This window comes from Hemiscyllium ocellatum, chromosome 4 (genome assembly GCF_020745735.1).
Source record: "Hemiscyllium ocellatum isolate sHemOce1 chromosome 4, sHemOce1.pat.X.cur, whole genome shotgun sequence".
Taxonomy (NCBI): Eukaryota; Metazoa; Chordata; class Chondrichthyes; order Orectolobiformes; family Hemiscylliidae; genus Hemiscyllium; species Hemiscyllium ocellatum.
In genome coordinates, this window is record NC_083404.1 from 124,495,706 (window position 1) to 124,523,048 (window position 27,343).

The 27,343-nt window shown below is 44.1% G+C and overlaps 1 protein-coding gene across 1 annotated transcript in view; it reads right to left on the minus strand.

Annotated features, from left to right (window-relative positions):
- lama1 (laminin, alpha 1) overlaps positions 1-27,343 on the minus strand; it is a 308,489-nt gene that overhangs the window by 241,308 nt on the left and 39,838 nt on the right. Inside the window, exons 2-3 of the mRNA XM_060823828.1 lie at positions 1,846-2,016; positions 693-805 (exon numbers count right to left, since the gene is read on the minus strand). Coding sequence (XP_060679811.1) covers positions 693-805; positions 1,846-2,016 — 284 coding nt within the window. The remainder of the gene's footprint in view (positions 1-692; positions 806-1,845; positions 2,017-27,343) is intronic.

Genomic DNA, 27,343 nt, shown 5'->3' on the forward strand with positions numbered 1-27,343 from the left:
CGTTAAACCGGATCACAGAATGTTTCTGGTACGGAAAGAGACCTTGTGTCCCATTGTGCCTGCACCAGCTGTATTCACTCGCACCAATCTCCTGCCTTTTCCCCTTATCTCTGTACATCATTGCGAACCAAATGATTATCCAATGTCTACATGAATGGATTGAACTTACCGCAACACATTTCATAACATCCGCAAAAGACTCACTGTATAAAAAAAGCTTTCTCTCACATTATCCATGCTTCATTTGCACATAACTTTAACTCTAAGCACTCTCATTCTTGTTTCTTTTACAAGGAGGAACAGTTTCATCCTATCTATTCTGTCCAGCCTATTCATGGTTTTGAAAACGTCAATCAGATCTCCACACAGCCTCCCCCTCTCCAGGAAGAAGTCCCAACTCCTTCAATTTATCCTCACAGCTGAACCTTCTCACACCTGGAACCAGTCTTAGAAACTGCTTCTGCACTCTTTCCAATGCATCAGAATCTTTCCTATAACATGGCGCCCACAGCTGTATACAATATTCCACTCGAAGTCGAATGAGACTGATCCATTAACATTTGCCCTAGGAACTAATGGTCTTAAGAATTGATTGAAATGTCAGTGTTAACAAGGTTCATTTAAGGAACTACGTAGTAAGAAGAAATTATATCAAAGTCGATAAGAAATTTATTTTACTCATTTTCCCTCACCTGTCTCAGGTCCAGGGTAATTGTCACCCAGTGATATTTCCTCCCATTCTGGATGCTGGGACTCTGCCACCAGTTGTTGGTACCATCTATAGCACTCACGATAGGATGTCGCTCTAAACATACCATACAAAACGAAAAGAGAAAGATTTGTTCTTTGTGTGAACTGTCCTACAGGCTGTCTTGTATTCTTCCATCTTTTGCTTCGTTGGCTCATTCCAATTTGAAAGCACGCTACTATTCAGCTAAGAGAGCTGCCTATTAAGGGGCAAATTAGCAACCTTGTGTAGTGGTTAATGTGCTGGAAGGGAGGGCCAGCTGAAAAATTTTATAACCCCGTTTATGTCTTGCCCAGCTAAATCTGGCATGAACAGGAAATGGGCCAAATGACCACGGACAAAGATTGGACCACTCACCCTCAGATACTGTGAGTGGAGAACTCTTAACGGGGAGAGGTTCAAAGAATCCAGGACAAGGTGAGATCCAGACAATTCTTCATTTAGTCAGGAGAACCACACATGCTCCAACAGGCCTATAAATAAGGTTTCAGCCTTTGTATTAAATCCCTTACCAAAGACAGGAGAAGGCTGGGGATGGAGCATCATGGAGGTGTTGAAACCTAACAATTCCTTCACCTTCCACCCTCTTCCACCCCAATGCACATGCATCGATTACCATTTTTACAGTGCTAGATAGCTGGTGGGCAAGTCTCCAATGTTTGGAAACATTTCTTTGGCACTTCCACCACGCCTTAAACATTCACTGGCTCCCCCACTAATGAGCAGTAACAGCAGTGTGTATATCTAAAAAGCAGCAACTCACTCCCTCAACAGCACCTTTCAAATTCACACCCTCGTCCATCTAGAAGGATAAGACCAGTGGATACATGGGCACACTACGACCTGCATACTTCCTTCTATATCACACAACCTCGAAGGTGCTGTGAAAATTGCAGAGAATTACACATCCAGGTTGGGGCCACAGGGTGTTAGTTCACAAAATGAACTAGCTCACACTCTTCAAGGGAATGCAATAAACAGGGTTGAGAATCTTGGAACTGGAACCTACATGCTATGGTTTTTAAAAGGGCTCCTACATCAATTCAGCGAACATCAAGGCCTATATCATAAACAGACATTGACAAGTAGTTAGTTACCTTTGCGATTTGCGCTGTTCGAGTCACAAATGCGACATTGTGGGTTGCGTATTGGTCGCCCGGGAACATGCTCCACCAGCTTACAGTACATCTCAGGACCATTTTCACCACACGTTGCATTGGTGGAGATCACCGCATTACTGGCAAGATTCAGGATTGCCGGGAATAGACCTGGTGCAAACAAAGACAGTACATCTTGTGAAAGTCTGCAGCTGATACCAAACCACAGCTATGAACTGTTATATAGGCTTGACAAAAAGGAAGGGCTTATGCTCGAAACGTCGAATTCTCTATTCCTGAGATGCTGCCTGGCCTGCTGTGCTTTGACCAGCAACACATTTTCAGCTGTGATCTCCAGCATCTGCAGACCTCATTTTTACTTGACAAAAAGGAGACTGAGCTAAGAACCTCTCTCCTCACTGTGTATAGGAATGATCATTTTGTTAGGAATACTTAGCAGGAGGATTTCAGCATTCCCCTATGGCACATGGGTTTGGCTGGCTGGCCAGCAATTGTGGCTCCTGTTGAGTTACTCATTATTTGTTATACACTGTTCACACAGTTACACGGAATGACCAAAGTCATCTCATGCCACTTAGGGAAGGAATTCTGCCATTCTGAACTGGTCTGACGGACATGTGTCTCCAGACCCCAGCAACGTGGTCGACTCTAACTGCTCCCTGGGCATATAGGGAGGGCAATAAATACTGGCCTTGTTTCATGAGCATTTTTTAAATTTAGAAGTCATCTTGCTTGAAAGATTGCAGTTACTTGACCTAATGTGGTCGACAGTCTTCTACAGGCTAGACTGGAAAGTCTAGATTCAAGTCAGATGCCCTTCATTCCTCCCTAGAACATCTTGACACCAAGAACAGCTACTTAAGAATCCTAGTCATTGAAGGCTGAACTGTAGTCAACACTACTATACCGTCGAGACTGATTACTAAACTTAGTGATCTCGGACTAAGCCCCACTCCCTGCAACTGGATCCTCAGTTTCCTGGCCCACAATCAGTGAAGATTGGGGACAATATTTCATCCTCACTAACACTCAATACTGGAGCCCCCCATGGGTGCGTACTCAGCCCCCTACTGTACTCACTGTATACCCATGACTGCGTCGCCAAATACCAGATTAATGCCATTTACAAGTGTGCTGATGACACCACCATAGTCAGTTGAATCTCAGATGGCAACGAAACAGACTACAGACAGAAGGTGGAACACCTGGAAAAATGGTGCACTGAGAACAACCTAGTTCTCAATGCCAGCAAAACTCATTGTTGACTTTTGGTGGAATGTTATTCATGCCCCCTACACATCAACAGCACAGGGGTGGAACAAGTGGAGAGCGTCAAGCTCCTGGGAGTGGTCATCCACGACAAGCTTTCTTGGTCTCTTCATGTGGAAGCGCTGGTTACAAAGGCCCAACAACGTCTCTTCTTTTTCAGGCAGCTGAGGGAATTTGGCATGAAGGCGAATACCTTTGCCAGCTTTTATAGATACACCATTGACAGCATTCTGTCTGGATGTATCACTACCTGGTATAGCAACTGTACCAGTCAAGATCAGAGAGTGGTGAACTTGGCCCGGACAAGCACAAAGGCCAACCTCCCATCTATAGAATCCAACTACCAGGCCCACTGTCAAGGAAAGCCGCAAGCATTCTCAAAGATCCATCCCACCCTGGCAATGTTTTTCTACAACCTCTACCACCGGGGAGAAGGTACAGAAGCCTGAACACACGCACCAGCTGGTTTAGCAACAGTTTCAACCCTACTGTTGTTAGAATACTGAATGACTCTCAAACTTTTAACATTCACCTGTACCTGTGTTTTTTTGTTTTTGCCACTGTTTACCTATTACTTACTATCTGTGCTACTTAACTCTGTGATCTGCCTGTACTGCTCGCAAGACAAAGCTTTTCACTGTGCCTCGGGACACATGACAATAAATTCAATTCAATTCAATTCAAGTCCCTTCCAGGGCAAAGATAAGAAACGTATTAAACTCTTTGCTCCTTTTTCTCTCCAGATTTCTCGAGTCTTCTCCTGTAAGTGCTGGTACAAGCAAATGTTCTACAGAACAGTTGTACAGTCAGACAGGGCCATGTCCTAGTTCAAAGGATGTCATCGACTTTTCTCTTCACGTATCACATTTCTTTCAGCATGCAAAGTGTTTATCACAGATATTTCAGTCTTCCTGTAACTGTCATATTCACATACATCACTTTAGATTACTTACACATTGTGGAAACAGGCCCTTCGGCCCAACAAGTCCACACCGACCCGGTCGGGGCGCAACCCACCCATTCCCCACTACGGGCAATTTAGCATGGCCAATTCACCTGACCCGCACATCTTTGGACTGTGGGAGGAAACCGGAGCACCCGGAGGAAACCCACGCAGACACGGGGAGATTGTTCAAACTCCACACAGTCAGTCGCCCGAGGCGGGAATTGAACTCAGGTCTCTGGCGCTGTGAGGCAGCAGTGCTAACCACTGTGCCACCGTGTCGCCCACTTATTATTCATTCATGGCAGCATTTATTACTCATGCTAGAGGGCAGTTAAGAGTCAACCACAATGCCGTAAGTCTGAAGTCACATATAGTCCAGATTGGGTGAGGACAGCAGCTTCCTTCCCTAAAGGGGATTAGTGAACCAGATGGGTTTCCTCCAATAATTGCCGATGGTCATCATTAGACTCTCAATTATAGATTTTTTTTTTAAAAATTGAATTCAAATTCCATCACGTACCACATTGGGATTTGAACCCAGGTCCCCAGAACATTACCCAAATCCCTGGATTAATAGCACAGCAATAACACCACAAGGTCATTACCTCTCTCGGTGCCATACTGAATAGCGAGAGGAGTGGGAACCTGACTGGTTCAAGGACATTGTGGTCAATTGTAACAAGTTCCAGGGGCTTTCAAGCCAAAACACAACGACCCCATTACAGAGCAGAAATTAAACCTCGACACCTCCTGGTCCCGGTTACTCAGTTCCACACTGGACCATACCATAAACAGCAGATGTATGTTGGGAATGTATTACTTCTATTTACTTTTTCCTAAAAAAACTTAAAATGAAGTGTTTCAAGTGCAGATTTTTTCCAATGGTGCAAACATATTGTGATCCAGGAGGCGAAAAGCTATAAACTCAATTATAAGCACAAGGTGGAGAGTTATCCCTTTCATTCAGAATTCATTCGACTCTCAAAAAGTAATGAAATGCTGAATAACGTTGCTTCAGAATTTTTGGAGTGAAGCTTTGACCATTGCTCACTTTCTCAATCAGACCCCATCAGCAGTTTCCATTGTCTTGTTCAAGGCTTCTGACTTTAACCCACTCTAGGAAACTACTTACTCTCCCCTGCAACCTCAATCTGAAGGGAACACTCACTGGAATGTGACCATTCTAACCAGCAACAAAAGGAGGAATGCAGTTCTAGTAATCAAACAATCACAAACTGCAATCTGGCCATTGTACTCAGCTGTTCCATGGAATTCACAAGAAATAAAGTATCAATGGTTCTGGTTTAGGAAACTTCCTCTGGGGTCCTGACTGGGAGATTGCTTATCTACTAATGTATTTCTTAGCAACAAAGTAAATGAGATCTAACTTGCAAAAGTTCCCATGCTTGACTGGAAGTGTTTTAAACTGTTGAACCATAATTGATTTAGTAAATAGACTGTCACTAATGTTTTCATGTTAACGAGGCATGGCATTTGCAAGCACTTACAGATGGGAAGTACTAGATCTACTCAAGCTACATTAACTGGTTTCATCTAATCTTACTGCCTGGCTGTTAACCTTACTGCTGGGGCAGCATGGTGGCTCAATGGTTAGCACTGTGGAGAAACTGAGATCTGCAGATGGAGAGTCAAGAGTGTGTTGCTGGAAAGGCACAGAAGGTCAGGCAGCATCTGAGAAGCAGGAGAATTGATGTTTTGGGCCCAGCGCCCTTCATCAGGAATGAGCTGCCTCATAGCGCCAGGGACCTGGTTCAATTCCAGCCTCGGACGACTGTCTGTGTGGAGTTTGCACATTCTCCCTGTGTCTGTGCGGGTTTCCTCCGGATGCTCTGGTTTCCTCCTACAATCTAAGGATGTGCAGTCAGGTGAATTGGCCACGCTAAATTGCCCATAGTGTTAGATGCATTAGTTAGAAGAAGTTGGGTCTGGGTGGGTTGCTCTTCAGAGGGTCGGTGTGGACTTGTTGGGCCAAATGACTGTTTCCACACTGTATGGAATCTAGTCTAATCTTTACACTTTACTACTTAAATCTTTCTGAAGCCTGTATGAGCACATACCAGAACACTAACAGTTAGCAGAGTCAACAGCAGTGAGTAGAAATGCAACTTTGAGAAGATTGCATAGTTAGTAAGATGACAGGCTTTTTTGTTTAATCGCAACTGCATCAGGAGTTGCTTTAGACATGCTCCCGAATGCTAGGGTAAAAGATCTCATGGTAAAGGGGCAGAATATTCTGCAGGGGAAAAAGGGAGTATGTCAGAATAGTGAGATGTTGAGGAGAATCAACCTCATTGGAGGGACCTTGTTCATAAACTTCACCTTCAAGTTACTGCTCTCCTCGGAACTCAGTCCTGGCAGGAGACTCCCAGACGGAGAGTGGAAATACTTCAGGCATATCCTCAAAGCAATCCCGAAAAGATCATGACTTGGAGGTGGCGGTGTTGGACTGGGGTAGACATAGTTAAAAATCACACCACACCAGGTTATAGTCCAACAGGTTTATTTGGAAGCACTAGCTTTCGGAGGCCGCTCCTTCATCAGGTGGTAGTGGAGTATAGGATTGTAAGACACAGAATTTATAGCAAAAGTTTACAGTGTGGTGCAATTGAAATTATGTATTAAAAAAGACCAAGTTTGTTTGTTAACTCTCTCATCTTTTAGCATGACCATGTTGGTTTCAGTTCTTCCAAATGTAAATCCCAGGACTTTTTTAAAGTTATATTGTCAAGTGAATTTTAACAGTAGGTGCCATGTCAGCTCAGATAACGCATTGAAGGTGTGAGGTTAAAGTCTGTCTTTGTCCCAATGTTCAGACTGATTCTATTTATAAAAAAGGAATTTACAGAATCTTACATGGATTCATGTAATTTTTGAGCAAAATATAATATAATTCTGCAAGTACTTGCACGACACTGTAAACTTTTGCTATAAATTCTGTGCCTTGCAATCTTACACTCCACAACCATCTGAAGAAGGAGCAGCGTTCCAAAAGCTAATGCTTCCAAATAAACCTGTTGGACTATAACCTAGTGTTGTGTGATTTTTAACAGAATAGATCAGGCATCCCTGCGGCCTCATGGGAGACTGACCATAATGGAGGTGGCACATTCAATAGGCCACCAAACACACCAAGCGATTTCTTCTGGCATTTGCAGAGATAAAGATATGGAGTTGGAGAGAGGGCACAAACAACCCAGCTACCTCAGCCTTCCAGTATGTTCGGTCCACACGTGAGAAAGCATGTAGATTGTGCAATGACTCTGTCATCTCGCAGTCCATCGAAACAGGTCATCCTCAATCCTGACAGAGACGTGTGGTACACATCAATACAAGCAATATTGCGATCCTCCAGTCAGATTTTCATGAGCTTGGAAGAAGTTAAAAAAGTATTGCCTTGAAGGAAGTAATCGCTGGATTATTGTTAAGTGCTACTTACTGGAGGGAGTAGGAACAGAGGACAGGGAAGATCAATGTGTGGTGCAGAAGGTAATGCTTCAGATTCTTGGGACACTGTGGCTAGATCTGGGAAAGGAGACATCTATTCAGAATGGACAGGTCATGCCTCAGTAAGACTGTGTCCAATGTTCTCACAAAGAGGTTAGAAAGAATTTAAGCTTAATCAGCAGGAGATGAGGATCACCATATCAAAGTAGAAAAGAGGAATTTGTGCATGAAGTCAGAGGGATTTATAGTGGCTTCCACCAGGTCCAACCACCTCCACCCTCCAACACCTCTCAGCCAGTGTCCAAACCCTCCGTCAAGCTCTGGCTGTCTTTGATCAAAATATTCCCAGTTGAGGAGACGAGCTGGTTGCAGGGTAATAGCTACCAGAAATGTAACATGGTGACAAGATCAAGCACTGGCAGGTGGGCCTAAGGGTTGAGAGTGGTCTTTAGCTGCTCACTTAAGGACCTCAACTGGTGGTGAGGCAGGATGGTTGACCTCCTCATCCAGAAAGCTAACTCCACTGGAAGGAAGAAGGAGGCAGGATCTGTGTACACCAGCAACTTGTCTAATAGAGTGTTTCCCATCTCCGAGCTCACTACCCCCCCCCCCCCGCCCCCCTCGGACATAAGATTCTGAGTAATGACCAAAAAGAGAATCATAGAATTGCTACAGTGCAGTAAGAGGCCATTTAGTCCACTGAGTCTGCAAAGACCCTCCAAAGAGCATCCCAACTCAGACCCAACATGCCCCCACCCTATCCCCGTAAATCCCAGATTTTCCATGGATAATCCACCTAGCCTGCACATCCCTGAATACTATGGGCAATAGGCATGGCCAATTCACCTGACCTGCACATCTTTGGACTGTGGGAGGAAACGGGAGCACCCAGAGGAAACCCATTCAGACACGGGGAGAATGTGCAATTGGAGAGAATGGGTGGCATGGTGGCTCAGTGGTTAGCACTGCAACCTCACAGCACCAGGGACCTGGGTTCGGTTCTGGCCTTGGGTGACTGTCTGTGTGGAGTTTGCATGCTCTCCCCGTGTCTGTGTGGGTTTCCTCCCACAGTCCAAAGATGTGCAGATCAGGTGGATTAGTCATGCTAAATTGTTCATCGTGTTGAGTGCATTAGTCAGAGGGAAATGGGTCTGGGTGGGTTGCACTTCTGAGGGTCAGTGTGGACTTGTTGGGCCGAAGGGCCTGTTTCCAGACTGTAGGTGACCTAATCAAATCCACAAAGGCAGTTGTTCAAGGCTGGAATTGAATGTGGGTCCCTGGTACTGAGAGGCAGCAGTGCTGACACCTGGGGCCTCACCTAGCCCACAAATGCTGAATGGAATAGCGTTGTTACTACTGTTATGGCAGAGCCAACTCAAACCAAGAACTGAACCTCATTTTCGAATTCACTGAGACTCAGTTTCATGCCAGGTTCACAAATTAGCTTTTAGTACTGTATTTACTTTACTTGAAAAAAATCTGATCATGTATTAAGAGATTGTACCGACAAATGTTTTAACTTGAACCTGTCAAATTTGAAAGTTGTGTCTGGAAAGCAATAGATCACTGAGTTTAACTAAACTTATTCATGTTAAGTATTATGCCTTGAACTTATTTTTTCTTTGAGACATGCAACTGAGCGGCTTGTGAGTCAAGATTAGAGTGGTGCTGGAAAAGCACAGCAGGTCAGGCAGCATCTGAAGAGCAGGAAAATTGACCTTTCAGGCAAAAGCCCTTCATCAGGAATGGAGGCAGGGAGCCTCCAGGGTGGAGAGAAAAATGGGAGGGGGGTGTGGGGTTGGGGAAAAGGTAGCCAAGAGTACAATGGGTGGATAGGGGTGGGGATGTAGGTGATAGGTCAGAGAGGAGGGTGGAGTGGATAGGTGAGAAGGGAGATTGGCAGGTAGGATAGTTCATGGGGATGGTGCTGAGTTGGAAGGTTGGAACTGGGGTAAGGTGGGGGGAGGGGAAATGTGGAAACTGGTGAAGTCCACATTGATGCCCAGGGGTTGAAGTGTTCCGAGGCAGAAGATGAGGTTCTTCTTCCAGGCGTCGGGTGGTGAGGGGGCAACGGTGGAGGAGGCCCAGGATCTGCTGTCCTCAGCAGAGTGGGAGGGGAAGTTGAAATGTTAGGACGTTCGGGTTGATTGGTGCGGGTGTCCCAGAAATGTTCCCTAAAGCACTCTGTGAGAAGGCATTCAGTCTCCCCGGTGTAAAGGAGACTGCATCGGGAGCATCGGATATAATAAATGACATTGGTGGACGTGCAGGTGAAGTTGTTGGGGAGCGTGGACCCGACCAGGTCATCACAGAGGGAACTGTCTTTGCGGAAAACGGATAGGATTGGGGAGGGAAATATATCCCTGGTGGTGGGGTCTGCTTATAGGTGGCGGGGTCTGCTTATAGGTGGCGGAAATGTCTGCGGATGATGCGGTTTATGCAGAGATTGGTGGGGTGGAAGATGAGGACCAGGAGGCTTGTGATACCATTTCAGAGAGCATTTGCAAGTAAACCACATTGTTGTGGGCCAGACCAGGTAAATTTCCTGAAGGAAAATCACAAGCAAGATCAGTTTTTATGACAATTGACAATGTTTTCCTGGTCAGCATTAGAATTCAAATTACAAATTTAAAAAAATTCAAATTCCACCATCTGATATGGGTGGATTTAAATGCAGGTGCCCAGCTTAATTATCTCATGGGTTCCTGAATTACTGGTCCTTTACTGAAGAGTTCCAGATACTGCTCATTGGTTCTACAGGAATCCACCAGAACCATCAAAAAAAAGGAATGAGTCCATTGCTTCCAGGACCGTGATTTCTCAGTATGTCTCACAGAAGGCAGACTTTTTGTCTGCACTTTGCAAGGCAAATGTCACTAATGTTATGGCTTAGACCACCCTCTCAAAGTATTGTAAGGAGATAGCCTAGGCACTAACTTTTATATTTATTGAAAGACAAATGTAAGGTGTTGTGTTCTGAAAATGATTCAATTTATCCACCACTTGACATTAATTAAAATGCACACAGCACCAGGTTATAGTCCAACAGGCTTATTTGGGAACCACTAGCTTTCGGAGCGCTGCTCCTTCATCAGGTAACCGCAAAGGTATGGATTTTGTGTCTTATTCTTCTCTTGCTTCACAACCACCTGATGAAGGAGCAGCGCTCCGAAAGCACGTGCTTCCAAATACACCTGTTGGACTATAGCCTGGTGTTGTGTGATTTTTCTTTCAACTTTTGTCTGCTCTTGATTCATTTGACTCATTTAAAACAAAACACCCAGGGAGAACGCAAAAGCTGTTCACCAACTGTCTGTCTGAAGGAGATATTTCAGCACCACTGTGGTAATACCTCTCTGCAAGAGAACCAGCACAGAATGCAAATCTCTTAAAAGGCCAGTATCATCACACTGAGACTTTAGAGCCAGTGGGCAGTGTTGCCAGCACCTGATGATCTCATGCAAATAAAGATCTCACTCATCTACCCTCAAATCCCTTTAAGAACAATGCTGGATTACATCAGTGGATAAGATGTGACGTCCAGGACTGTGACCCAGCCTGTTCCTGATTATGCCCTCTAGCTCTCGACCAGAAGAAAGAAAATCCATTAGTACCAGTTTACTGTGAGACTAACTGCAGTGTTAAAAAATAATGCTTTTATTTATTATGCAAAGACAGATTCCGAATATACATGGGGATCAAAATTAACCAACTCCTCAGGCTAAAGAAAATGCATTAAAATAATCCTGATGTTTCATGAAAAATAAGGTTTTCAAAGAGCTTTTCATTTGAATACACTTCCTACACCTTTTCCTGAAGGCGTTAACTCTGCCTGGGTTGGGGCTGCAAGAGTGTTTTGCATGTGATAATATTTCACACAATGCATACTACGTGCATATCTAGTCAGACAGCACAGTAGTAGGTTGTTTGATTCTGAGAGAACTTGGGGGAGGGGGGAAATGAGAGGGCCAAAGTTGAGGTATATTGTGTGTGATTTAGTAGTTAGTTAAAATGTTTTCTGACCATGTACTTCCTAAGTCCCAGTACTAAACCACTGAAGGTGGGAGGAAGGTTTATCTGCACATATGCAATAAATGAAAATTACTTCCTAACTTCAATGAAACAATGCTGTACCTTTGAATGAAAATAAGATTGAATCAGATAATGTTGTTACCTTACCCTGCAGTGGGCAGCTCACTCATATCGGGCAAGCTAACCCCTAATTACTTTGATGTAAAATGTTAATTGCTTTCTACTTTTTTTTAATTTGGATTAAGTTACTGAACCTATTATTAAATCGGCTACGGCATAGATTTTTTTTACAAAAATGAGGCTGCTTTTGATTTGTTGCAGCAGATGTAAAGTTCACCATTCCTTAAAATTCCGCTGGATTGCAACTGACTGTGTGAAAATCCATTTCGCACAGGGCTAAAGTGGCAATGTTGTCTTTCGTGATTAATAACCTGAACGAAAGCTCCTAATTTTCAGTCACTTCCTAAAAGAATTAAACCAAACAGCTGAATCCATATAAAGCTCTCAAAAAAGATTTAAAACGTCAAAGGATACCAGTGCAATGCAACTGAATTAAACATGACACCAGGAAGTCTTTATGCGGAATAATGCGAAGAGGTGTGAGGTACACTGTAGACAGCTATTCAAATGTTCCAGAATGACTCAAATGAAAATACTCAATGGGCAACAAGTTTGTTTTTATTTGAAAAGGCACGCTCTAGCTTTATTGCTATAACAGCCCAAGAGATGCTCCCATTTTCGTTGAAAGATTTTACACTTTCAACACTCTCCAGCCATTTCTCATGATTTTCAGAACTTGCAACGATTTTGTTTGAAGCTCGGAAAATATTGCACAAAAACTTTTCACACAATCAGTCCCTTTCTTTATGATCAGTATTTAAATGCATGTAACTATTTTCATAGCAATATGATTATGTTAGAAAGACATGAAAACATAATTGCCATTGAATAGCATTGCTTCAGGTGTGGCCAAATCTCCATGTGAAATGAAAGTGAAACATGTCCGTGCACCAACGTTTCAATGTTAAAACCAGCTGCTGACATTCAATAACTTAATCATCCAAATTAAACGCAACAATGTAGAAAGAGACCAATACGGAATTGAAACATTAACTCAGTTTCTCTTTCGACAAATGCTGCCAGACATAGTCATAGAGATGTACAGCACGGAAACAGACCCTTTGGTTCAACCCGTCTATGCCGACCAGATATCCCAACCTAATCTAGTCCCACCTGCCAGCACCTGGCTCATATCCCTCCAAACGCTCCCTATTCATATACCCATCCAGATGCCTTTTAAATGTTGCAATTGTACCAGCCTCCACCACTTCCTCTGGCAGCTCATTCCATACACGTACCACGCTCAGTGTGAAAAAGTTGCCCCTTAGGTCTCTCTTATATCTTTCCCCTCTCACTCTAAAACTATACCCTCTAGTTCCCCAACCTAGGGAAAAGACTTTGTCTATTTATCCTATCCATGCCCCTCATGATTTTATAAACCTCTGTAAGGTCACCCCTCAGCCTTCAACCTTCCAGGGAAAACAGCCCCAGCCTGTTCAACCTCTCCCTATAGCTTAAATCCTCCAACCCTGCCAACATCCTTGTGAATCTTTTCTGAACCCTTTCAAGTTTGACAGGAAGGAGACCAGAATTGCACACAATATTCCAAAAGTGGCCTAACCAATGTCTTGTATAGCCATAACATGACCTCCCAACTCCTGTACTCAATACTGTGACCAGTAAAGGAAAGCATACCAAATACCTTCTTCACTATCCAATCAAGACTTGCTGAGTTTTTCCAGCATCTGCAGTATTTTGCTTTTATTTGACAACAGAGAGACCCAAACTGCCACGTGCTGATACAGCAATTAGGCATTGGGAAGGCCACCAATGGACCTTTGGTCAGAATTAAGATCTGGACGATAGAGGCCAATCAGTGCCTGGCCACTCTTGTACTCAACAGTGCCATGAAAGACACAGTGGATGTTTTCAGAATGACACCCAGGACCACAGAAGACCCATGCAATGTAATTCATCATTCAAGGCTCTCAACTGGCAGTGAAGCAGCAACGTCAATGATGAGCCTTCCCATTCTATTCTGATGCAGGAGGGGTTCAGATATATCACCACTCACCCAACTAAGCCCACCTCCAGAAGTTCAAAATTCCACCCAATTCCCATTCAATCCCTTGAACCAGTTCATACAGTCACTTAGAGCATACCTGCTTGCTTGTACAAACACAAGTTACTCACACCCCTGGATCCCTAAGTGACTAGAAACTATCAGACTCTGTGCTGGATTTCACCCATCAGAGGAAATAGATTTTAGCAAAATCCTTTGCTGCATTTTGTGAAACAACTTTTACTGAAATGTGATGAGCAAACAACAACAAGCTGCTGACTGGACATCACAGAAATGCACAGTTATAATATACTGGATGGGAGACCACTTGGGATGAATGTAGTGCAAAACCCAGACTGACAACCTGCCTGCTCTGCCAGTCCACGTTTTCCAGTCTGTTAAAATGAAAGTGGATAAACCATAACTTAGCAAATTTACAAAATCTGGCTACATAAGATACATCGCTGCTTCCCTTCCAGGGCTCCATGACCTCTGCATACGTTTACCATTTCCATCTGGATATCAAGTTTCCTCAAGAATGCTCAGATTCTGAACAAAGGATCTCGGACCAGCAACATTAAATAGCAACCCTCTTCATCCTACAGTTCCATCATTCAGGTTACTGGCCTTCTGTAATTATGGTTACAGGTTTCAATTTAAGCTTGAGAGAATAGTGTCCAACTGAAATAATTAAACTATGATTCGTGTCCTATTTTGCCATGTACATCTGACTGTGCTGTCTTCACTTTGCTGCTGGGTAATACCATACTTTAGCTCCAAAAGGGGAAAAAAAGGAACAGGAATAGTTTCTATTAGTAACTGATGGGGTAATTTGCCACTTTTGATGATTACTAATGCTATTCTGATGTGGCACCCACTACCCTTATGACTGATAGAGCTAAGAAGCTGCCTTAGTATCGATTTTCTCCATCAATTATTCTCCTTCACCTCCTTGTACTGTCATCTGCTCCTGTGGATCCTCCACACCACACCTCCTGATAATTGGCCAAAGTGACTTATTTCAGTCAAATAGTTTGAGGAGGATTCATGGTCTTACTGCTTTCAATGAATACAATGCCAACTGCAACAGCATCACTAAAACCCCAGCTAAGAGCAGCCAGCTCATCACAGGCCATTAAGTAGAGATCAAATTGACTGGAGTCTATCCAATCTTTCTGACTCACTGGTTAATCTTAAATCAGTCACCAGACCTCATTTCTCCTGTAACTCACTTTACGCTGTCCCAGGGCCTGAGACAGCAAATGGGTATTTACTCCATTGATTTTGTGCTCCATATAATGCCCTTGGCTTCTAGCCAAGAGAATTTGTTCCCAGGACAGTCAGCTATACGCTCCGGCGAAAAGCAATCAGAAGTCTGGAGTCAGCTTTCACCTGCGACGCAACTCGAATCGTTTAACTGAAAAATCAAAAGCGCTAGATCAATGCAAGTTGTTAACACAGCATGCAAGTTGGAATTGGGTCTCATGCCGTAATGTTCAGTGACAATTAAACACAACTAATTGCAGTATTTCAGTGTCCCTCCTACCATCCCCTAATGCCAAATCAGAACTGGCAGCCATTAATGAGGAGACTTTGAATGGAGACATTGGTTTCATTAAGAGTACCTAAGAGTACCTTCCAGACATCAGTACTGATTACTTTGCTTAATTGAGGATCATTACAAGATTATAAAACTGATATGGATGAGAAAGCCTACTCTAATGCACTTGTCGGGAGAAGTTGTAGCTCCGTTGTTCACTTCCATTTGACTGTAGGAATGTGGCCTCTATCATCCATTCTTCATACTGATAACTGGCTTGAAGCTATGTCTATCAGATGCTGGCATGTAAATTAATTAAGACTATGTATGGAATTCACTTGTTACATGAGAACAGTCATTAAACCTGTAAAAATAACTTCAAAGGCAGTAACTCACTGTGGAACATTCTGAGGTTGACAGCTGTGCTACATAAATGAGAATTCCTTCTCTGATCTTTTAATGTGTGCACTGACAAACTTATTAACAACACTAAAACATCCTTGCTGCATGCAGTAACGGTTCAGAAACGGTTAATGTTACTGCGTGCAATATGATTCACCCGATCTGATTGAAATAGCTTTAGAGGCTGATATCCTGCCACCAAGTCACCCTTCATTTATATGTGGCACGTCCTTGAAGCTGATCCGGCTCCATCAGAACCAGCTCTCAGAGTGAACAGTCTGTCCTTCTGTCAGCCAGGGCTCCCTGACTGGAGTGAGTTAACGGCCCCAATCTGGGATCTCATATTCTAAGAGGTCCATCAGACAGACCTTGTCACAATTAGTACACTGATAATGCCAATCAGTCTTAGGTGGAGAACAGGCTGTTCAGCTCAAGATCCTTAAGGATCATCCATGGTTCCTGATAGTCATGGTAGTTATGTCTAACTAAGTAATGCTGTAATTTAATAAAGTGCATGTTGTTGTGAAGGTAAGTGCCTCTTCTGGTTAAGACTCACTAGTGGTTCATCCTCTATCACTGTTAACCAATCAAGCCCTGAGACTGGTTAGTACAGAAAGGAGAACTGCTGGCAGTATTCTACCAAAAGCATGAGCTGCTAGTTCATTGCTATTTCTTCATACAATGGGAAATAGTATCATTTCATAACCCAATGCTGAGTTTGCATTTTGCTGGTGACTTGAGTAGAAATTGGGCTTTTAAAATTCATTCCTGGGGCACGGGCATCTCTGGCTCAGACAGCATTCCCTAGTCTATCCCTAGTTGCCTTTCAGAAAGCGGTGGTGAGCTTCCCTCTTAAATCACTGCAATGTACGGACACCCAAAGGGATCAAACTTCTCTAATTCCCAGTTCTGTGGAATTCTTTACTGTACAAAGCTGTTGAGGCTGGGTCATTCAAAGCTGAGACAGATACATGTTTAATTAGTAAGGCATGCAAGGTTTATGGGGAAAAAATGCAGGAAAGTGAAGTTTTGAGGGTTATCAGGCCAGCCACTGAATGGTCACTCACATGTGCCAACATCATCTCAGCAAGCTCTTTTCAAAATCTTCTGAAGCAGAAACCACGTAGTATAACCCCAAAGCGATAACATCCACATACTTAGGATGAAAAATACAGAATCTCACAGCTTATTGTTAATGTAAACATGCTAAACACACAGTTACTGCTAGACAGCTTAGCTGGAATATTTTAATTCCAAATATTGCATCAGAATAGGTATTGAAAGTAACTGACAATATTAAGAGATCTTTGTTAATCGAATAAGAAATAAATGGGTTGTCCTATGCTTCTTGCCCAGTGACTTAGTATTCAGAGATTGCTGACTTTCTTCATGAACAAAAGGGAATATAGAAGACCTATAGTGCAGAATGAGGTCATTGGGCCCATCAAGTCGACACTGACCCCCATCTGATGCACCCTCACCTCAATAACCCACATGGGGTTTTTACCATGGCTAACGCACCTAATCTAGTACATCCCTGGATACTTTGGGACACTTTTATTTTGGCACAGCCATTCCACCTCCACTGGAAACCAGAGCACCCATAGGAAATTATCACGATCACAGGAAGAATGTGCAAACTCCACATAGGCAGCTGCCCAAGGCTGGAACCAAATCCAGGTTCCTTGTGTTGTGAGGCAGCAGTGCCAACCACTGTGCCACCCTAGATGTATAGATGTATTCCTTTTCAAAACACCTATATTGCTTGTCAAAAGGTGTTACACTGACAATGCACAAGTCTACCACTGTATTTGCATACAGCTCAGTTGGCAGGATGGTTTGTCTGTGATACAGAACAATGCCTAATGTAGGTTCAAATCTCAGACTGTTGAATGTCCCTCCTCAACCTCTCCCTTTGCCTGAGGTGTGGTCTCCCTCAGGTTAAACCACCACTATCTTTCTCTCAAGAAGTTCCCGGGACTATGGTTACTTTATGCAAACACTCATGGGAACAAAAATCATACAGAACATCTTCCAGGATTTGCAAGCACTTTACACAACAGAATATTTAGCACAATAACAAAAAAAAAACACAAATTTTAAATGCATGACAAAACCAAAGTGAGCTACAGTTTCGACTGAGCCAAAACAGCTACCATGGTGTCACTGTAAAGCAGTTTCATAAAATGGAGGGTGAGTGGTCAATTATGCTAATGCTTGTGATCAACTCCACAGAAATGTCTTGAGGGTAGATCTTTATCACACACTGGACAAAAGAAAATCCACAAAGGCTTTTCATTAGCGGAGCCAAGTTTGAAAACAAGAGACTAAATTTAAAAAGAATTTGCTGTAAAAATTTAACAGGTCAGTCAGCATCCACAGAGACATCATCTTCACAGCAAATTGCTTTTAGATTAGATTCCCTACAGTGTGGAAACAGGCCCTTCAACCCAACAAGTCCACACTGAACCTCCGAAGAGTAACCCACCCAGACCCATCCCCTACATTTTCCTCTGACTACTGCACCTAACACCATGGTCAATTCACCTGGCCTGCATATCTTTGAACTGTGGGAGGAAACCGAAGCAAACCCACGCAGACACAGGGAGAATGTCTGTGTGGGGTTTGCACAGTCGCCCGAGGCTGGGATCGAACCTGGGCCCCCGGTGCTGTGAGGCAACAGCGCTAACCACTGAGCCACAATGCCGCCCTGGTTAATGGTTTTATGTGATCTTTTTCAAACTCTCAAAAACTTCTGGATTAGAACAGGAAGTGCTTAAAAAAAAAGTAGTTGTTGGCTTGCACTAATTCTTTAAATATGTTGTTAATTTTCTGGAGGGAATAGGAGTTTTGACAGTCCGCTGAGGAGTTGGTGAGAACCATATCTTGTCTCCTTTTTGGGAAGTTTTTTTTGCCACATAATAGGCCAATGGTGAGCCTGCTCGGGGAGCACGGAAACCAGCCCAGCCCCCGGCCCAAGATGGAAGCCCTATCAGTCGAGGACTACACTCAGAGGTCGGCTGCCCTCCGAACTCAGCAGCGCCACCAAGGAGGCAGTGGCTGCAGTCAACATGACATCCAGTGGAGGCCTCAAAGAGATGGACTGAGGTACATAAAAGCCGAGAGATGTACAGCACGGAAACAGACCCTTCAGTCCAACTCATCCATGCTGACCAGATATCCTAAATTAACCTAGTCCCATTTGCCAGCACTTGGCCCATATCCCTCTAAACTCTTCCTATTCATTTACCCATCCAGATGCTTTTTAAATGCTGTAATGGGACCAGCCTTCACTACTTCTCTGGCAGCTCATTCCGTACACGCACCATCCTTGGTGTGAAACAGTTGCCCCCTAGGTCTCTTTTAAATTTTTCTCCTCTCACCCTAAACCTATGCCCTCTAGTTCTGGACTCCTCCATCCCAGAGAAAAAAAACCTTGTCTATTTATCCTACCCATACCCCTCATGATTTTATAAACCTTATATGGCCACCTCTCAGCCTCCGCCTCTGATGTTTCCAGGGAAGGTTTTGGAGGGGGAAATCACCAGCATGGGCAAGATGGTGACTCTCAGTGAGCAACACTGCCACCCACCCATCACCCCCACCCTGCCCTCTCCAGGTACCTTGATCAGCAACTGAGTCTAACTGAATCAGGGCACCCCATTTTCCCGACACAACACCAGTTGGTTTAGCAATTCACTTGCTGTTCTCCGCACATGGACTAATACCAGGGATAACAGGAATCCATTCTTCAAATGGGCATTAGTTCTGCACTGGATTTAATTGAGGTAAAAGCAGAAAGGTGGCTAGGTCACCACCCAAATCTTTCCCACCCATGCCAAAATGCCCCTCAACCCCTAAACTCACCATGTGGAAGGGCACAAGATTTCACCCATGCCATGTGACATGTTTGTTTATTTGATTTGTGGTTATATTTCACTCATAATACAAAATGCTGGTACTGCTAGTATTATTCCAAGGAAATAATCAATATCGACATGAGGTGAGAAATTGATATTACACCCCATTAACTGTGAGAAACATTTACCTATCACCCTGGTTGTGAAACTGACAGTGTTGAGTAAAATATTGGGGGTACATACTCCCATCAAAGATGAGGAGTAATACTGAGAGAGTGTGTTAAATCGATGCTGCACCTCATCATTTCCACCTCACTAATACTTATGGTCTTGGTCTGCTACAGTGCTCCAATGAAGGTCAATTCAAACTTGAGAAACAACATCTCATTTTCTGTTTAAGCACCTTACAGCCTGTTGGACTCAACACCGAGTTCCACAAGTCCAAAGTACAACTTTTATACTCAATGTTTCTAACATGACTTCATCCTCGGACAACCGTACTTTGTTTCTGACTTGTTGGCTTTTTGTTTAGTGGGCAGACCCACCTAACCTATTCACATCTAATATTTGCACCAATTTTACATCACCATCACTCCTTTACCACTAATAACACTTGCTCTGTCCTTTTCTTTGTCACTCTCACTGTCACTTGTTCCTCCCCCTCTGTCACAAGTATGAAAATATACGATGCTCCAGCCCCTTGCGGTTCTGAAGAAGTCATACCAGACATAAAACATATTTGTTTCTCTCTCTGCCAGACCTACTGAATTTCTTCAAACACTGTCTGTTCTTATTCCACCTCGTCCCCGAATTCCTCAGCGTTCAGTTGGATTAAAATTGTCCTCAAAAAGATATCAATGTTATTCCAACTTTAATACCAATACTGGATTATTCAAGCGGAGTTTGTGATTTTACAGAAGTGAAGTGATTCATATCAATCTGGAATCCGAAATACCAGAGGCATTTTAATTGGATCTAGCCAACAGCTAATTTGTTTCATGTCTATCCCTCTTCATTTGTTGATATTGCTGCTGAGTTAAGTAACTAAGCAGCACTCCCACCAACAATTGTCAAATCAGACACCTGCCCGCTCGTGGAGGCTCTGCCTGCTCCTCCACCTGACCGTGGAGGAACAATGGCGGATATTTCTGTGTATAATGCAGAAGTTGCAGGATCAGTTCATTCCTAAAAGGAAGAAAGGTCCCGGGAGGAGGCACGGGCGGCCGTGGCTGACGAGGGAAGTTAAGAAACATTTAAGGGTGAAAGAGAAAAAGTACAACATAGCAAAGATAAGTGGGAAAACTGAGGACTGGGAAGCTTTTAAAGAGCAACAGAGGATTACTAGGAAGGAAATACCAGAGGAAAAATGAGGTACGAAGGTAAACTGGCCAATAATATAAAGGAGGATAGTAAAAGCTTTTTTAAGTATATGCAAGGCAAAAAAATGGTTAGGACTAAAATTGGGCCCTTGAAGACAGAAACAGAGGAATATATTACGGGGAACAAAGAAATGGCAGAAGAATTAAATGGGTACTTCAGGTCTGTGTTCACTGGGGAAGACACAAACAATCTCCTTGAGGTAACAGTGGCTGAAGGACCTGAACTTAAGGGAATCTATATTTGCCAGGATTTGCTGTTGGAGAGACTGTTAGGTCTGAAGGTTGATAAGTCTCCGGGGCCTGATGGTCTACATCCCAGGGTACTGAAGGAGGTGGCTCGGGAAATCGTGGATGCGTTGGTGATTATTTTCCAGAGTTCGATAGATTCGGGGTCAGTTCCTGAGGATTGGAGGGTGGCTAATGTTATACCACTTTTTAAGAAAGGTGGGAGAGAGAAAGCAGGAAATTATAGACCAGTTCGTCTGACCTCAGTGGTGGGAAAGATGCTGAAGTCTATTATAAAGGATGAAATTACAGCACATCTGGATAGTAGTAACAGGATAGGGCAGAGTCAGCATGGATTTATGAAGGGGAAATCATGCTTGACTAATCTTCTGGAATTTTTTGAGGATGTAACTCTGAAGATGGACGAGGGAGATCCAGTAGATGTAGTGTACCTGGACTTTCAGAAAGCTTTTGATAAAGTCCCACACAGGAGATTAGTGAGTAAAATTAGGGCGCATGGTATTGGGGGCAAAGTACTAGATTGGATTGAAAGTTGGTTGGCTGATAGGAAACAAAGGGTAGTGATAAACGGTTCCATTTCGGAATGGCAGGCAGTGACCAGTGGGGTACCGCAAGGATCCGTGCTGGGACCGCAGCTTTTTACAATATATGTTAATGATATAGAAGATGGTATCAGCAATAACATTAGCAAATTTGCTGATGATACTAAGCTGGGTGGCAGGGTGAAATGTGATGAGGATGTTAGGAGATTACAAGGTGACCTGAACAAGTTAGGAGAGTGGGCAGATGCATGGCAGATGCAGTTTAATGTGGATAAATGGATGGTTATCCACTTTGGTGGCAAGAACAGGAAGGCAGATTACTACCTCAATGGAATCAATTTAGGTAAAGGGGCAGTACAAAGAGATCTGGGTGTTCTTGTACACCAGTCAATGATGGCAAGCGTGCAGGTACAGCAGGTAGTGAAGAAGGCTAATAGCATGCTGGCTTTCATAACAAGAGGAATTAAATATAGAAGCAAAGAGGTCCTTCTGCAGCTGTACAGGGCCCTGGTGAGATCACACCTGGAGTACTGTGTGCAGTTCTGGTCTCTAAATTTGAGGAAAGACATTCTGGCTATTGAGGGAGTGCAGCGTAGGTTCATGAGGTCAATTCCTGGAATGGCGGGATTACCTTACACTGAAAGACTGAGGCGACTGGGCTTGTATACCCTTGAGTTTAGAAGACTGAGAGGGGATCTGATTGAGACATGAGATTATGAAAGGAGTGGACACTCTGGCAGCAGGAAACATGTGTCCACCGATGGGTGAATGCCGAACCAGAGGATACAGCTTAAAAATACAGGGTAGACCATTTAGGACAGAGATGAGGAGAAACTTCTTCACCCAGAGAGTGGTGGCTGTGTGGAGTGCTCTGCCCCAGAGGGCAGTGGAGGCCCAGTCTCTGGATTCATTTAAGAAAAGAGTTGGATAGAGCTCTTAAAGATAGTGGAATCAAGGGTTATAGAGATAAGGCAGGAAGAGGATACTAATTAGGAATGATCAGCCATGATCATATTGAATGGCGGTGCAGGCTCAAAGGGCTGAATGGCCTACTCCTGCACCTAATGTCTATTGTCTTCTGCATTTACGTAGCCTTCTCGCTTGACTTGAAATCATCCATAAACAAAGTACTGGGTTTTTATTCAAATCTAAACAACTAAATACTTTTGAGTTTTTCTCCCCCAACTGAAGAACAGCTTTGAATTAACAGAATTAGACTTCTGTCTGACTCCTAAACATAGCTGAATCGATCCTAACGGCAAAGAGATTAACAATTTAAATGGACCAGACAATGAGCACCACAGCTTGGGAAAACATCTGAGGGTTTATCAATGAGCCACCAGTTCTCACAGGAAAATCAATAGGAATACAATACCACTCTTATTTATTGCCCCTCCCACTCCCCAGTCCTGTTTTTGCCCTCAATGCTTCCTATTACTAACCACCCACTTCTTTCGCTTGGGAGATGAAGACCATAGGGACTTGATGTCATCGATGTCATTGAGCAGATGGTAGATGACACATTTCCGTAGTGTCACGTGCGTATTCCTATCCTTTGTTTCTAACAAAAAGCATGCAAAAACCAAAAAAAAACAGCATTTGATAGAGACATACAAGATGATCAGGGGATTAGATAGGGTGAACAGTAAACGTCTTTTTCCTCGGATGATGATGTCAGTATGTCAAATTGAGGGATGAAAGATTTAGGACAGATATCAGAGGCAGGTTCGTTACTCAGAGAGCGGTAAGCGTGTGGAATGCCTTACCTGCCAATGTAGTTAACTCGGCCACATTAGGGAGATTTAAACAATCCTTGGATAAGCATATGGATGATGATGGGATTGTGTGTGTGTGTGTGTGTGTGTGTGTGTGTGTGTGTGTGTGTGTGGGGCAGCGAGCTGAGAATAGTTCACAGGTCAGTGCAACATTGAGGGCCGAAGGGCCTGTTCTGTGCTGTGTTGTTCTGTGTTCTATGTTCTAAACCTGAGCTAGCGTGGTTCCCTGTTGAAGCTCGAGTCAGTACGGTTTCACTCAGAGTTCAGATGGCTGCCTTGTTTCCCACCCTGCCCTTTCACTGAGGAATGAAGAGAGTGGAATAAAATGGTATCAGCGATGAGGCATCCAACCCCTGAACACTTACACACAGTTCATTTCAGCTTCCAGGATACCCAGGCACCAATGTGTCTCCCTCAGGAAATGGTGGAGTCAGGTGATACCAGACAGAGAGGCCTAGCTGGCAGAGAGGCACTGGGGTCCTTGATTTCTTTATAATTCCACTCGGCCAGAACCTGCAGGAAGGTTTTCCATGGTTCATCAGAAAACATTAGACTGTAACTGGGTGCTGGGCTCATGCCCCATAGTTACAGTGGGGTCCAGCCCCAGTTCTCATTCAATACCCCAGCCCCAGCACAAAGTCCAAACTCACTGGCAAAGAAGTAAAAAGGCAGTGAAAAACCCGCTTCAATTGGGGTCCTTTTTAACAAAATGCTTTCGGTTAGACGTGGCAGCTGACAGGAACAAGTCATGAACAGGCCAGATTCGAAACAGCATTATCTCCAGTGCCCAAATCCACCTTTGTATAATCCCGCCGTCACTGCTGAGATACAGACAGATATGAAGCAGATAATGAAGAAATGCAAACCAATCAACCGTCTAACCATGTAACAGCAGCCAGACTGTCAGTTAAAAAAAAAGTACATTCTTCAAAACTCTCAGGGTCAGAGATTCCTTGTAAAGCAATCATTGGTACCAATTGTGTACACTAGATGATTAAAAGTACCACATGATGATAGGACTTACAGAATTGGTCTATTACAAACATTAACCAGGTAATAACTTAAATCAAATAAAAGGGAGACATTGAATAACAACCTAGTATTTTAGATTTGGCCAAATAACCAGGGATTTTTTTTTCTCTTATTCATTCACATCACTAACTAGGCCAGCATTTTTTGCCCATCTCGAACTGGACATGAGTGAACCAGATGGGTTAGATTCGATGAGATTCCCTACAGCACCCAGGGGAAAACCACACAGGCACAGGGAGAATGTGCAAACTCCACACAGGCAGTCACAAGAGCTGGAATCAAACCTGGGACCCTGGAACCATAAGACAGCAATGCTAACCACTGAGCCACCATGCCAGTGGGCTCTCCCCCCTGACCATCAGCAATGGCTTCACAGTCATCATTTGACTGTTAATTCCAAATCTTTTTGATGAACCTTTGCTGAACTCGGGTCCCCAGAGCATGAGCTGGGTCCTGGCCAGGCACTGTGAAAGATTTTCAGACTCCTCTTGTGCAAGATCAGCTTTAATTTCAAAAATATATTTTATTCATGAAAAATACAAACATAATCATTAAAGCAATTTGGTTTTTTCTATTCTTTGCATAGGAAGAATATGGAATGCACTGCCTGCAACAGTAGTAGATTCGCCAACTTTAAGGGCATGTAAGTGGTTATCGGATAGGCGCATGGACAAGAATGGAATGATGTAGGCTAGATGGCCTTCAGATTGTTGCGCCGACCTGTGGAACCTGTACTGCGCTGTAACATTCTATGTTCTAAACAAAAATCCATAACATCTCTTAATTATGCAAGATACTCTTTACATTTATCTGAGGCACTCGGAGGGTCCAATAACTGAATGGACCCCCACTTAACTTGGGCAGAAATACCTCAGTGATCTTTCCCCATTGCTTCTTTGGCAGCAGCCCCAAGCTTTAGTGCGCCCCTCAGCATGTAGCTCTGGACTTTGGGATGTGCCAGTCTGCAACACTTGGTCAAAGTCAACTCCTTCCTCTGGAAGACCGACAGGTTTCAGGCAGAGCAGAGAGCGTCCTTTACCGAGTTAATGGTCCTCCAGGTGCAATCGATGTTTGTTTCCATGTGCGTCTTGGGAACAACCCGTACAACACAGAGTCTAGATTAGAGTGGGGCTGGAAAAGCACAGCAGGTCAGGCAGCATCCGAGGAGCAGGAAAATCAACGCTCTGGGCAAAAAGCCCTTCATCAGGGCTGAAGGTAGGGAGTCTCCAGGGTGGAGAGATAACTGGGAGGGGGGTGGGGCTGGAGAGAAGGTAGCCAAGAGTACAATGGGTGGATGGGGGTGGGGATGAAGGTGATAGGTCAGAGAGGAGGGTGGAGTGGATCAGTGGGAAGGGAGATTGGCAGGTAGGACAGATCATGAGGATAGTGCTGAGCTGGAAGGTTGGAACTGGGGTAAGGTGGGGGGGGGGGGAAGAGGGCAGGGAAAATGAGGAAACTGGTGAAGTCCACATTGATGCCCTGGGGTTGAAGTGTTCCGAGGCATAACAAACAGTGAAACACAGAGTCCTGCTTCGGAGAGCTGCTCAGGATGAACTTGGACAAAACACAGTGCATTTCTCTCCAGACTTCCTTCGCAAAGGCACATTCCAGCAGATGTGTGACAGTCTCGGCTCCACCCCTCCCCCGACAACTGCTCTGAGGGCAGTGTGTGACGGTGCCAACCAACCAGGTGTATATGACGGATCGGATGGACGGTGCCCTTCTCATCACCAGCCAAGCGACTTCATAGCTCTTGCTGGAAAGTTCTGGTGATGTGGCGATCTTCCAAATGACTGACAGCCTGCTCAGGGAACAACTCAGTAAGGTCCACCCTCTTCCTGCAGGGTCTCGAGGACGCTATACGCTGACCACTTCTTGATGGACTGGCGGTCAAAGGTGCTCTTCTTTGTAAATTTCTCCATGAGATCCAACTATTTGAAGCGTTCCCATGACAACGAGGCCAATCCCACCCCTTGCAACACTGGGGACAGTCCCATCCCATGGGGTGGCAGAGTGATTTAGTGGTTAGCACTGCTGCCTAACAGCATCAGGGTCCCAGGTTCAATTCCAGCCTCGAGCGACTGTGTGGAGTTTGCTCATTCTCCCGGTGTCTGTGTGGGCTTGCTCCAAGTGCTCTGGTTTCCTCCCCCAATCCAAAGATGTGCAGGTCAGGTGTATTGGCCATTCTAAATTGCCCGTAGGTTAGGTGCATTAGTAACGAAGGGAAATGGGTCTGGGTGGATTTCTCTTCGGAGGGTCTGTCTGGACCTGTTGGGCCGAAGAGCCTATTTCCACACTGTAGGGAATCGAATCTAATCTAATCCTTGCAACACTGGGGACAGGTAGAACCTCAGTACATAGTGACAGATTCCTCTCCGATAAGATGTTCCTGCTTGCAGGTAACTGGACTCCCGAATCCAGACAGGAATAGAACAGCCTGACTTTTCTCTCATGGCTGAAGAGTGGAGAGATAATAAATATATTAACACAAACTACATGCACTCAAAACACTTCGTCCTCATTTTTTTGTCTTCATCCTGTAGAGAAGGAAGTGTGACATTTACTATCAAAGTTTACAGCTTTGCAACATAGCTGAACAGGGAAAGCAGCCTGCTGTTCCCAGACTGTCACAGAGTCCAGGAGAAGTGGGAATTTTGTCAGACTCCCTGCAATCCATGAAATCTGCGCAGCATTCACACCTTCCACCCTGGTCTCAATGGCTCATTTCTGTTGGCATCCACATGCCATCTTCACCCACTGCTGGTCCACTTGCCAGCTCACTGTCAGGGTTCTACAAAGGCCAGCAATGGACCTGTTAGACACACTAAAAAAAAAATTCACCATATTCCTCAGCATCTCCAAATGAT